At 46.4% G+C, this 13,387-nt stretch overlaps 1 protein-coding gene across 5 annotated transcripts; it reads left to right on the top strand.

Annotated features, from left to right (window-relative positions):
• The first annotated feature begins 3,475 nt into the window (after window positions 1-3,475).
• PPP1R3E (protein phosphatase 1 regulatory subunit 3E) lies at window positions 3,476-9,015 on the top strand. 5 transcript variants are annotated; one of them, XM_023538170.1, is made up of 4 exons: window positions 3,476-4,076; window positions 4,384-4,915; window positions 6,493-6,629; window positions 6,938-9,015. In XM_023538170.1, exons 1-2 carry the CDS (start codon window positions 3,660-3,662, stop codon window positions 4,804-4,806), a joined length of 840 nt encoding a protein of 279 aa, XP_023393938.1. In that variant the 5' UTR covers window positions 3,476-3,659; the 3' UTR covers window positions 4,807-4,915; window positions 6,493-6,629; window positions 6,938-9,015. The 5 variants fall into 5 exon arrangements, with proteins under 5 accessions (XP_023393938.1, XP_023393937.1, XP_023393935.1 ...); XM_023538169.1 differs by having other exon boundaries at window positions 6,900-9,015; XM_023538167.1 differs by having other exon boundaries at window positions 4,384-4,891; window positions 6,493-9,015.
• The last annotated feature ends 4,372 nt before the right edge of the window (window positions 9,016-13,387 follow it).

The following is a 13,387-nucleotide window of genomic DNA, read 5'->3' as shown; positions in this document are numbered from 1 at the left end:
GTGATGATGGGGCCCAGAGATGCGTCCAGAGAGAGGGGCGGGGCTGGGACGCAGGCTTGGGAAGGGCCACAACTAGGGAAGACTGAGGGCTGCTGGAGGCCAAGAAGAATAGGGCGGAGAGGGCACTGAGGGCTAGGCTGGGCTCCTGAGCCTAGAGGCTGCCCAGAGAAGCTGGCTGGGCCTCAGGAAACCTTGGAGAAAATTCAACATTTGCAGGAGGTTTCTGATGTTCCATGCATGCACTTGTTGAACTTTCACAGCCCTGGAGTGGGTGCCTGGAAAAGAGGAGCAGTTCTCATACCGGTGGGAACTGCCTGCCAGGTGCCTTGCCCTGAGAGACTGGCAGACATGACATGGACACCAAACATATCACTTCCTCTTTTCTTCGAGATCTTTAACCCAGTGGTCCCTTTGTGGGCTGGGACTTTAGCCAGGCATCAGGGAGCCAAGGCTTGGATCACAAGCAATTTCTGCAGGTAACTTTTATCTTTCTTCTTTTTTTGTAATTAGATTGGTTTTCTTTTTAATTCTTTTTACCCAACACATGAGCTCTCATTATGAAAAAGTCAAACAATATAGAGTTATAGAGTCAAAAATACAAGTCCCCAATCTCCCTCTCTCTGACCCTCCCACAATTCCTCCTCCTTCCTGGAGGTTATCAAATGTTGATCAAAGTTGACGTTTATTCTTTCAGATTACATACATATATATATGCACATAGATGCATGTCTCATTTATACATGGCAATTCATTTACGCAGGGCAGTTCACAGAGTATGAAGCCATCTGACTACAGCTGAGCCACAGGAGGGCAGTCTCAGGCATTCTGACTGGCCCACCAGCTCTTGCAGCTGGCACTTCCTTCAGCTCCATTTGGGAGGATCTCCAACCAAAGGCCAGAAAGAGGTAACCCAATTCTCCTTTTCTGCTGGTTCCTTTTGCTTCTACCTTCAGTCCAAGCCTTGGTATTCCCATCTGCCTCTATAGTCATTGGACAAGCAAGGTCTTTTCTGTAACAATAATAGTAACAACTAACACATTTTGAAGACATACTAGGAACTAAGTGCTTTCTTTACACAAATGATATTTTATCCTCAGACCAATCCTTGTTTTTTATCCTCATTCAATGAATGAGGAAAGTGAGGCTTGGAGAGGTTAATTTGCTCAAAGCCACATACTAAGAAGCTGGGACTCAATCTAATTCTGACTTGAAAGCAAGCTTTGTCTTAACACTATTTGCTTCAGGTCATCAATGTTGTTATGCCATTTACAGGTCCAAACTGACTCCATACCACTTACAAGCCAAAACTCAATTCTCCCCTATATTCTGAATGCTCAGCCTATTCTACTCCTTTATGATTGTATCCTTTCAACCACCCTTGTTTCTTCTTTGCTCTTGGGCTAATCATTCTGGCTGCCACAAGCAAGGTTGCCTCCTTCTTTTGAGAACAACCTAGTCTAGTCCTTCATTTGTATCCCTGATTTCTTCTAAGACATTTACTTGAAATAAAACACTTTTAAGTCTTAAGGTCCAAATATATTTGTCTGCCCACTTATTTATTTATAAGCTCTGTGAGAGCAGGAACCGAATTTTATTCATTCTTTATATCGTCAAGGCCTAATAGATCCTTAGTAAATGTTGATTGACTGAATCACTCAATGCCTCTGGCTAGTTATTAAGCAGGCCCAGTCAGATGTTTGAAGATAACTGCAGTGGCTGTTTAAGAAAGGCTGATTTGGGATAAAAGTTCAATGTCAGTTTGAGTAGCCAGGACAACAGAGCTCCTGGACCAACACAAATTATATCAGGTCCTAAGCTGTATACTTCAAGGATCTTCTCAGACTAACTCCACAGAGCCAGGGAATGGCAGCTCAAACTGTAGACAAGGCAACAGAGCATCTACCAGAAAAATCTCAGGCCCCATAGGCCAACCTTGAACTTACTTATTCCGTTAATGACATATTTTACCAGAGCAAGGAAGACAGTTTTAAACTGTGTGACTGTAAAACAAATTGGCATATTATTATTTTACATCCTAAGATATGAAAAGAATATGTCCATGGACTATATACATATATATTAAATAAGAAACTAAAATTCAGTATCACTTTAAAAATCAGTCCTGGCCAAAAAGCATTGTTATGGTTAATATCGGAGTTAAAATGCAGACAGGAATGAATTATACAATAAGATAATATATGTCTCACTGTTTATTTCCAACTTAGTCACTTGTTAAATTCTTCTGCTATTTTAAATATAGAGACTCCATTTCTATTCTAAGATTCCTCATTTCAGTACACTAAAGATGTTAACTTTAACCATTAAATGTTTAATCTTATATAACCAAGTAGTAAAGAGAGTGGACGCTAGAGCTGGACTGCTGAGGTTCCAATCCCAGCTCCCCAATTATTATCCTTGTGACCCTGGGAAAGAGTCCTAGGCCCTCTCTGCATCGATTTTCTCATCTGTAAAAGAGCCATAATAATACTCTCTGTTCCTATGATGGCTGTACTATATAAGTTAACGTTTGTAAAATTCTTACAACCATATTTAACACACTGTAAGTGCTATGTAAGATCAGTAGGGAAGTTAGGAAAAAAATAAAACTTCACATGCTTTTTTTTCACTAATGTAGAAAAAAATGAATAAAAATATGAGATCCGTGCCCTTCTTGGAACCTCTTACTGGAACCAGAACCTTACAGTCCCAGCTCCAAGAGAGTAGTGTGCTCATTCATTCAATAATTTGAGGACCTACTATGTGCTGAGACTATGAGTCAAACACAGCATCTCTCCTCGAAGGGCTTACAGTCAGGTTAGAGATCAGAACTCTAATCCACTTTACTACGGATGAGAAAACTGTGGTCCAGAGAAGTTGTGCCTTGCTGAAGGTCATGCACCTAAATAACACCAGAGGTGAGACCAGAAGCTATGTCTTTCCACAACTCTCTGTTCAGAACTCTTTCCAGTGGACGACCCACCCTTGTGAGCACATCTCAGCTTTTATTTGGGACTCTACCTAGTTTTCATGACCTTCCCTTCTTTGTACTCACCATTCTCCTCCTCTAAAGCCTGGAGCCCAGGATTTAGAAGAGAAAACAGTGAGCCCTGAAAAGTAAGTCACACACTGAGCGTTTGGACTTACCCCTCCAAGACAATAAAACGTTACTCTTTACATCCTATGTTAACATATCCCGTGCCAGAAAGGTTGAGGCCTTTAAAAGAAAAGGGAGGGGGCAGAGTGGTCTCATTCAAGATGGAAAGGGTGGAGTCCCCGCCCACTGGTGCAGCAGCAGTAGCGAAGACAGATGGAGAGCCACCTGTCAGAGGGTTGTGGGCGGGGGCCCCGGCCGCGACGGCCGCGAGACCGGAGGGTGTGTGCCGCTGAGCGCACGCTCAGAGCAGACAGTTTGCAGGAGACAGGTGATCGTCTAAGACCCTGGGAGCTGACGGCCAGAAGGAGAAAAAGGTAGTCAAGGAGGAGAGGCAGAAGTACGAGAGGTAGAGGAAACTGGAGGTGACAGCAAGGAGAGTACGCAACTGCGAGGGGTAGCTGAAGTGGGCCTGGCGGCTTCTTCGTGAACGCCGGGAGGGCGGGCCATTGGAAGGGAGGGCAGCGCGGCGGCGCTGCAGGCGGGATCTGCCGAGGCGGGGGGTGCCATGTCTCGCGAGCGGCCCCCCCGCACCGACATCCCCCGCAACCTGAGCTTCATCGCTGCGCTGACGGAGCGCGCCTACTACCGCAGCCAGCGGCCCAGCCTCGAGGAGGAGCCAGAGGAGGAGCCAGGCGAGGGCGGCACACGCCTCGGGGCCCGATCCCGCGCTCTTGCTTCCAGTCGGGGCCGCAGGGCTCGCTCTGCGCCCGCCGGAAGCGGCGGTGCTCGGGCGTCCCGCAGCCGCAGCCCAGATACCCGCAAGAGAGTGCGTTTCGCCGACGCGTTGGGGCTGGAGCTGGCCGCCGTGCGCCGCTTCCGCCCTGGAGAGCTGCCCCGGGTGCCTCGCCACGTACAGGTCCAGCTGCAAAGGGACGCCCTCCGCCACTTCGTGCCGTGCCAGTCCCGCACCCGCGGCCTCCAGGTGAGCGGCAGGGGCACGCCCCTTCTCCCGGATCTCTCCGTCTCAGCGGTGGCGGGCGTGGGGCAGTGGATTTCTCAAGGAATGCCCATCCCCACCCCCAATCCTGGGCTTGCCCTTGCGCTTCCCTTTTGGGGTCCCCACTGGCGAGGGAGGGACTCTAGGCCACTCTCACAGCTGGGTCGCACTCTGATGGCCCGGACTCCAGGGTCGGCCTTGGATTGGTCCAATGCCTCGTCCGCTCCCGCCCCTATCTCTGTTCTTCCATCGCTGGGCTTCCAACTTCCCTCTCTCCCTCTTTCGTCCCCAGGAGGCGCGCGCCGCCCTGGAGCCGGCCAGCGAGCCCGGCTTTGCCGCCCGCTTGCAGGCGCAGCGCATCTGTCTGGAACGCGCCGAGGCGGGCCCGCTGGGAGTGGCTGGCAGTGCGCGCGTGCTGGACTTGGCCTACGAGAAACGCGTGAGCGTGCGTTGGAGTGCAGACGGCTGGCGGAGCCAACGCGAGGCGCCCGCTGCCTATGCCGGCCCGGCCCCGCCCCCGCCGCGCGCTGACCGCTTTGCCTTCCGTCTGCCCGCGCCGCCCATTGGGGGTGCCCTGCTTTTCGCTTTGCGCTACCGCGTGACGGGCCACGAGTTCTGGGACAACAACAGCGGCCGTGACTATGCTTTACGTGGGCCCGAGCACCCGGGCAGTTGCGGAACTCCGGAGCCTCAGGGCTGGATTCACTTTATCTGAGACAACTGCGGCCGACGGCGGAGAAAGCAAAGGCACCCGGGGGCTGGGGAAGCCCGAAGATTTGGCCGGGAGCTGTCGGGAGAGAGTCAAGTCGGGGAGAAATCAAAGGGTTATGGGAGTGGGTGGGATCAGCGAAGGTCAGGGCGATAGGGGTGGAAAGCACCAGTTGGATGTGAGTAGAAAGAATCCAAGGTATAGGAGAAAAGAGACCAGAAAGGGTGCTGGAAGGATCCCCCCAAAAAGCAAAAGAATGGGGATGATGGTGACGTTCTCTTCCATGAGTGGGCACTGGGAGAGAGTTCTGCAGGTCTATGCAATCGAAGGTTAAGCTACCATTCTGAGATTGCGGAGGTATTTTGTGTGAAGTAGCAGCCCACACAAAATTGAAGTCGTTTAGATTGCTGGCTCATTCCCTTTTCTTACCCATCGTTGCTACCTCAGGTCCCCCAGCCCTGTCCGTCCTAGCTTTAACTCAGCCATAATTGCCTGCTGAAGTCCCAGAAACTTGGCTATTGCTCCCCAGTCTGGCATTATGACAGGATCCCCTTTTCATCCCTGAGGGTCCCTGGTTTCGGTCTCTGATAACTGGGGAGTGATGGCACGTAGCAGTCAGAGCGCCCTCCTTCAGCTTCATTGCATCCCTGCAGGTTAAAATGAAGACAAACCCAACTCCAGGCCTGTCCTTGTAGCCAAATAATGCATTGCCTAAAGGGTCATTATACTCAGGGGCTTCCAGAAAAATGCCAGCCTTACCTTCCTGGGGTTCCTTCTAATGACCTCTAAGCACTTTATGGACTGTATTTGTCAAGGGACAGTGAATTACAAGAATCACTGCTGATTCTCCCTCAAAACACAAGGAAATTACTCATTAGCTGTGTAACTTTGGGCAAATTCCTTCACCTCTCTGGGCCACATTTCCTCCTTGGAAAATTGGATTTGGATTGGTTGATCTCTTACAGCCCCTTCTTGCTTTTGACATTTTATGATCTGCGAGTGGCAGAGTGTAGATTAGAAGCCACATTCTCCAACCAGCAGTTGGAATACTATAGTTCAGAACACAGCACCCCCTGAGTGTTTGGTTGGCATTCATGATGGGTTGTCTAGTTTTTGACAAAGATGTTATATATTACGTAACCCAGGAAGCATCCTCAAACCATCTCACAGCCTCAGGGTATTCAGGCTTCTTTCAAACCACAGTCCATCCTTTGCTCCTTGCTTTCTGCTCTGGTCCCCACAGACTTGCAACCTGGGTGCTCTGAGACAGCTTTGGGGAGATACATCTCTCGGGGAAAATGATGCTTGGGAGCCCCAAACATGAAGCAATGTTGGGGGCTCTCTTGAGGATAAAGAATTATGTGTATCAGAAATAGAAAACATTTTAAATCAAGAAGCAAAGCAACTTGAAAATTAAATGGCACCTGGAGATGTCTGCTCCATATCCTGAGCAAGTGAAATGGGAAAGCTAGACTCTTACCCATTCACATTCATGCTTTATGTCTCCCTGATTAACCTCTGCTGGTTGTTTTCCTTTTCCTAGCACCCTATTCCTCACTCTTTGTTTTTTTTCTTTTCCTGTCCTCATCGCTTTCATTTTTCTTTTAGTATAATAGAGTACTCACCTTCATTTTCTCTATTACCAATTGTGTCTGTCTCATACTTGTTCTGTGCTATTCCTTCTCCCTCCAGAAGGGGTGGAAAACCTACTTCCTTTTCTCCAACACCATGGTTGATCCACCTTCCTTCCTCAGGCTCCTTGACAGTCTTCTAGAGGGAGAAGAGGGAAAAGCAGCAGTTCCTGATGCAGATGAACAAGGAGCTCCCAGGTAACCAGCTCGCCACCCTCTTTCCTATCTGTTACTGATTTCACAAAGGAAAATTTCAGGATCCCCTATTGCCCCTGTCCCCTATCGCCCTTCCTTACCAGTGAGAGAGTGCATGCACATATACCTGTACATGCATTTGGGATAGAGTATGGGGCTTGTTACCATGCCCCTCCTGTCCAAAGCCACTTCCTTTAAAGAAAGATAGCTGAAAGAGAGGAACCCCAAGTCATTTCTCAAACAAATGCCCATTTAAACATCATCCTTATCTAGGAAATCACAATTTCATGCATCTTATGGATCACCTTCAGGTCAAAGTTCCAACAGAGTGAAGAATGAAACCGCTGGGAGCTACCAAGCAATGCACTTGTTAGTCAACAATGAAGAGCCCAAGGGAGGATAATGGAGAGGGAGACTGGGTCGAGGCTCAGTGTGTAGTAATGTCTTGCTTAATGTGTATGCATTACTGTTATGTTAATCATAACAACTCACATCTACTTATGTATCCACTAAAATCTGGTGTCTTGCATGCATTATAATCTTTAAAACAACCCCATGAGTTGAATATTATCCGTTTTAGAGATGAGGAAACAGCTCAGAAAAGCTCAGTAATTCGTTAAGATCACACAGCTAGTAAAAGGCAGAGCTAGGGATGTGAACCCAAGCAATCTCCAGAACCTCTGTGCATAACCATAATGTTATATTTTTTCCATTTAAAAACAATATTAAAAACCTTGCTATATATCATCTGTTACTATGAAGAAACCACAGTTTCTAATTGTGCTCTGCCTTCCCATCCTCCAGTCTCTGAACTGGCTTGGAGAAGGCAAAGCACTGAGGGTCTCAAGCTTCATCTGCTCCTTACAAGAGCTTGCTGCTATCTCCTGTGCCAGTGTCCCAGCTCTGCAAGATCAGCAAGGGACCAACCTGCCTGCCTGTTAGAGAACTTGGAACTCATTTGTACTAGGTAGCCTTTCCATACAATGGCATTCTTCCCTGGTCCTAGCCAACCCTTCACACCTGTTGGTATGCCACACCCATTCCCACTTTCCCCAACTAGACCTGAACAGGCTAATTGCCCAAACTTTATGCTGGAAGGATTTCCCAGCTAGGACAACTGCTGGGTGTTCTGTGCTCTGGCCTTCTCTGAGAGCCATGGTATTACTGAGTGGATAAATGAAAGCTGGATGGGGGCAGGAAATCAACGATAATCCATTGTTTCCTGAGCTCTTTGTAAGAAGTACTATGGCTCACTCACGCCCCCATTCTCAGCTTTACAGACCCAACACTTGAGTCTTCTGGTTGTTCCCGTCTAGTGCTGCCCCAGGGCCTAGTGTAAACTGATAGCCTAATCTGACATGGGAAATGCTAGGAGTTTGGCGGAATCTTTAAGGATGTGTTATGTGTTAGGCATTGTGGTGGGCACTTTAGTCTAAAGGCTGATGACTATATGAACAGGCACAGTTTAGAGTCTGATATGTCAGTTGTGGACTAGGAAGTGCCACAAGAGAAACCATTACTGTGGTCAGGGGCTTGGGTCCTTGAAACGCAGCAGGAACACTGTTGCCCTGTCCTCTTGTCCAGATCTCAGATGTCTGATAGCCTCCTTTTGCTTTGTTTCTCTTTATGAATGTGGTTCATTTCTCTTCATAATGAGCCCTAATTTCTCAACTTTCCAATCTAACTGCCACAATCCTTTCTTCTAATTCCTGTTTCTCTGGAGCTTCTCTGGATCCTTGTAATCCACAGGTCATAGAATCAGACCTGAAAATGCTTGTCTTTAATCACTGGGTCCAGGCTCCTGTACAGATGAGGACACAGGTCCAGAGATGAAAAGTGACTCCAGTAGGGTCAAATAACTTTTTAGGGTAGCTTGAGATGGAGCTTACGATCAGGCCTGACCACATCCTATTCCCAGGCTACGAAACAGGCCTCTGCATAGTCAGACTCATGATTTTTCACAGCAAGGGACAACATCAGAAATGTTTCATTTTCTGTTACTAGTTTCCATTCCCTTCTCCATTCAGGTATAAGGAGAAAGAAAAGGGACTGGTAGTTTTTCTCTATGTCCCCAGCCTTGGCACTTCTTTCAGTGATTTTGCTAAAGAAGAGTGAAATTGCTAACAAGACTGAATAATCCATCCACTGAATAGCTAACCTGGAGAGGAAAGGAAAGTTTGCTATGTGAATCCCCCTAACCCAAACTACTGTTCTCATCAGGCCCTCCCAGAGCCTCCCCACCCCCTTCATAGTGCAGCCCTGTTTACTGGGCCCCAAACCCTAGTATTGTGGCTCACTTCAGCTTCCTCATGCACCTGTTCTCCCTCCTGGATAAAAGACCTCATATTTGAAATAAAGTTGAAATATGAAAAGAGTGTATATCATCAGATATTGAGAAGTACTGTTTGTTTTGGGCTGAGGGTGACAAGACCCAGAAGCAAGATTCCTTCTTCCCACTCCCCATTTCTTGGTCATCTCATTTCTTCAAAGTCCTATTCCCTGTCTACTAGAGTCCTCTGGCTATGCAAAAGTTGAGTGAGAAGGAGACATGGGGGAATTGGGTAGCCACTGGTATAAGACACCCCAACAGGATCCCATCACCATTTGAGGTAAGGGTAGAGGTTACCAGGGCCCAGTACTTTAGTTCTCTGGCACCCAGCACCAGTTGATGGCACAGTTAAAGGGAACAGCTTGGGTAGAAGCCCCGTGTTTCTCTTTGCATTGGGGCTCTTCTTCCTTAAGGTGGCAATCTAAGTTACATTCTGTTCCTTAGGCACTGGAGAGAAGAGCAAAACCCTTTTTCCTGTTAAGGCAACCCTAAAGCAAAGGACGAGAATATGATAGGGAGGAAAAGCAAGGGGGGACCTCTGTCTAATCCAAAATGGAGCAATAGAAATAGATAGATCCTTGAAAAAGATCAAGTTCTTACATAAGATTGACTCTCACATCACCTGAATTATGAAAGAATCCAATTACCAGCAAAGAAATGAGACAGCGTCCTTACTAGGGAAGCCCTAGCCTGAATAATCGGATGCCTCATTACATCATAATAGCCAAGTTGTGATGTCACTGCAGGTTACTCACTCTGATATGTGTTGTAAGTGAAACCAGATATGCTGAAGGGTAGACTCAGCATGAGGAGCAGACACCCAAGGAGAGGTAAGTGGGGGCTTTCCAGGGGTTCTCACCATGGCTTATGGTCTAGGGTCCTGTGGCTCTAATGTCTTTCTAGACTTATATCTTGGTTTGGCAGTAGTTCTGTCTGGAATCTTTCTTCCACAAACTCACTGCAGCTTATGCTATTCCAAATCCTCAATACTTGCAGTTCTGATGGGCCAGCCCTCAGCTCTGGTATTTCTTAGGAGATAAGGCACAGAACAGAAGACACTAAATAGGGCAGAAACTCGGCATATCCATTTGGTTATGTGGCTAGAAGTCCCAGGGTAGATCCAACTTTTTGGGTCCCTTAAGCATACAACTTTTGGACCTTTTTAAAGAAAAAATACAGTCACAAAAGTGAATATACTTTACAATGAGAAAAGATGTGAACAAATTACAATTTTAAAAAAGCTAACATACCACAACATTACGAAGTCAAGAAAAATAAATTTAAAAACTTCTACCTGGTAAACCTATATATTCTTTCCTACAGTTTTGTTTTTGGTTGAATGGTCTTTGATAGCATTTTCATATGATGACTGTAATGTTTTCCATAAAGAGTATAGAAAGGTAATTCAGTCTTCTACATGATTACTTTTTTGAAATTCTTGATAATTTAGGAACATTTCACCTTCACACCTACAAGTGATAATGCCATGTCATTTTTTAGGATTTTTGTCAAACTTTGAAAAAATATTAAATTTCTTTAGTATATGTGGAATAATATTTTAGAGAATTTCAAATTTGCAATGACTAATGTCACAGTAACTCATCATTTAATGTGTTGATAGGTTTTGCAACTTTAAGCATAATGACGTTTAATAAAGCCAACTTTGCCACAGGCTAATTGATATTTAAAAAGTTAAGTTCCTATGGCATCTCAACAATGTTACAACAAAATTATGTTGAATGACACATTATTTGAAGACCTGCAGTACTCTGAATCGTGGACAGGAGTATTCCTAGAAGCCATCTGTATTAGTTTTCTAGGGCTGTCATAACAAAATACTACAGACTGGGTGGCTTAAACAACAGAAATTCCCTTAGTTCTAGAGGCTAAAAGTCTGAGATACAGGTATTAGTAAGGTTGATTTCATTCTAAGGTTTCTCTCTCCTTGGCTTATATATAGCCATTTTCTTACTATATCTTCACATAGCCTTTCCTACTTGTATGTCTTTCAAAATTTCCTTGTATCATAAAGACACCAGTGATTGGATTAAGACTCTTCCTAAAGACCTCATTTTAACCTAATTGACCTCTTTACAGACCTTATCTCTAGATACAGGACTTAATGAATGGGGGGTCAAAGTCCAACCCACACTATACCTACCATTTAACTATTCACAGAAATTAACTGCAAACCACAGATGTATACTTATAGAACTCAAACTATCCTTAACTTCCTTAGCCAATCCCAAAATGCCCAAGGCTCCCTCTATTTACACCTGGCAAAAGGGAAAGTGTGATGGAAGGGAAGTCAAGTCAAAGAGATCAACCCTAACCAATTACAGTTTAAATAGGCTTTCTCCAATTTTACAAAAAGCTATGATACTGCTGGGGTTCCTCCACTGCTTTGGAAGAGATCTGTGCAAGGGAGGGCCAGAAACTTCAGCTCCTTTAGCTATAGGGTAAATGTGCCTCTAGTCATTCCTTCTAATATCTGAGCCACAGGATAGGAAGGAGGATTTACCAAAGATGGACAGGATGACTTGATGAGTCCCCATTCTTCAGTACTAGTTCCTGGAAGAGCTGAGAGAGTTATTGTCTTGCTAACAGTGGGACCCTCCCTTCTCTGATATTGTCTGCCTCTTCCTCTCTCCCACTCTCCCACCCAGTCCACTTCATCTTTTAACACTTTAACACAAAAAAGAGGGAGGCATCAGCCTGCACTCCAGAACTAGGGCAGAGGAGTTTCTTCTTTCCTTCGGTTCTCCCTCTCCAAAATCTCTTTTGAGTTCTGTGCCCTACTCTTGACTCTCAGGAGCGAGTGTCTTTCTGAGACAAGAAATGTGGCTGAGTTCTCCACCTATCATAATTCCAAGCCTGTGATCAGTGATACTCAGAGTGACTGAACTAAATTCCCACAGACAATTCCTGCCTGGCTTTCCAGCCAAACAAGCACGAGTTCTTCCCAATCTCTAGTCCTACTGTTTGGATTATGAGAGAATGACCTCTCCACTAGAAACAGGGCTGCCACTGCCTAAAATATTTCGCTTTTCCTTTCTTTCATTACATACACATCATTGGGGCATATAATTGCGATTTAGGAGGTCTGTATATACTACCAGCCTTGGCTAATATAAACCCTAAGGGATCGAAAGCTTCTAACTCCAAAGCTGAGTGTATCTTTTTCCCTTGCTTACTCCTCTGTTTTTGCTAAAAACCAGTTTGAAGGACTTGGGGCCAGCTATTAGAAGTTAAGATTGTTACTAAATGTAATGAGGTAGATGGGGGAGGCAGGGTCAAATACAAAGCCAGCAACAGAAAATAGGGCTCGGAGCTGAAAAGACATATATTTCTGATGTCTGGCAACCCAGAAGAGCTCTAAATCTTAGAGTGGAACAATTAAGAATCAGAAGTAGCAGTTATGGTAGTTGCCTTTTGGAGGTACATGTGGAGGAGTGAGGTCGGCAGAATACAGGGCAAAGTCTGAAACTATTTTATAAATGATTGCACCTTATATAAGCTATTAAGTGACCTGAGTAGGCAAGAAGAGACTTTTTCAAAGATCAGCGTTAAGAACAGAAAAGTCACTTCAGAAAGTTCTGTTCTCAAGTTTCAGTCAGAAGACAGAATCCTAACTACACAAACTTTTGGCCCAGAATTTCGGAGTGTGTGGAACAATACTTTGGTGGAAAGTCTATTTCGTTGTCATCCCTTTTTTGGCAGCGAAAACCAAAGTCCTCAAATATGAGGCGTAGCTCTACCTCCTCTTTACTAAGCGCAGTAAGGGGGGCCTGACAGTCTGGTAAGTCCCAACGAGGTGACCTGTCCGGCACTCCAGTGGGAACACCTGTCCGGTGCCAGCTGGACCCGAGAAGCAGCCGAAGGTGCCACGCTCCTAGTATCCCGTCTTTCCAGGTGGCAAGACATTTGCTCCATCTCGAGAACAAGCTCCCTGTTGCTCTAGGCATTTCGTTTACAGTGACGCTGCTGACGGCGTTTGGCCCCTTTGCTGGGAAGGTGCGGCTCCTGTGTAAGGCGGGCAAGAGAATGCTGAAAAGGTATTCCTTCAGGAGGAAACAAATGGGAAGTAGTCTTTGGCGGTCTAAACATTTCAGCGAAGTGCTGTGAAGTCCTTAGGGTTTCTGGGAGGAACACGGCCGGGTGTATTCGGAAGGTCCGACGCCGCTAGGTCGAGAGTGGGGGAAGGTACCATTCACAGCACCCTGGCCCCGGAGGACATCTTTCCTGCCCTACGCACCCAATAGCCACCCCGGCTGAAGCCCACGCAGCCAATAGCCGACTTCAGCCGAGACTCACGCAGCCAATGACCAGCCCAGTGCGTTTCTCTGGTGCCCGCCTGCCTGCGTCCACCAATCGGGACTCGGGCTACCTTGGCACCGCCCCTGGAACCCGCCCCACCCATCCGCCCCGCCTC

The sequence above is a fragment of the Pteropus vampyrus genome, unplaced genomic scaffold, assembly GCF_000151845.1.
Source record: "Pteropus vampyrus isolate Shadow unplaced genomic scaffold, Pvam_2.0 Scaffold213, whole genome shotgun sequence".
In the NCBI taxonomy this organism is placed as follows: Eukaryota; Metazoa; Chordata; class Mammalia; order Chiroptera; family Pteropodidae; genus Pteropus; species Pteropus vampyrus.
The sequence above is the reverse complement of the archived record's forward strand: the minus strand, read 5'-3'. Positions and strand labels throughout refer to the sequence as shown.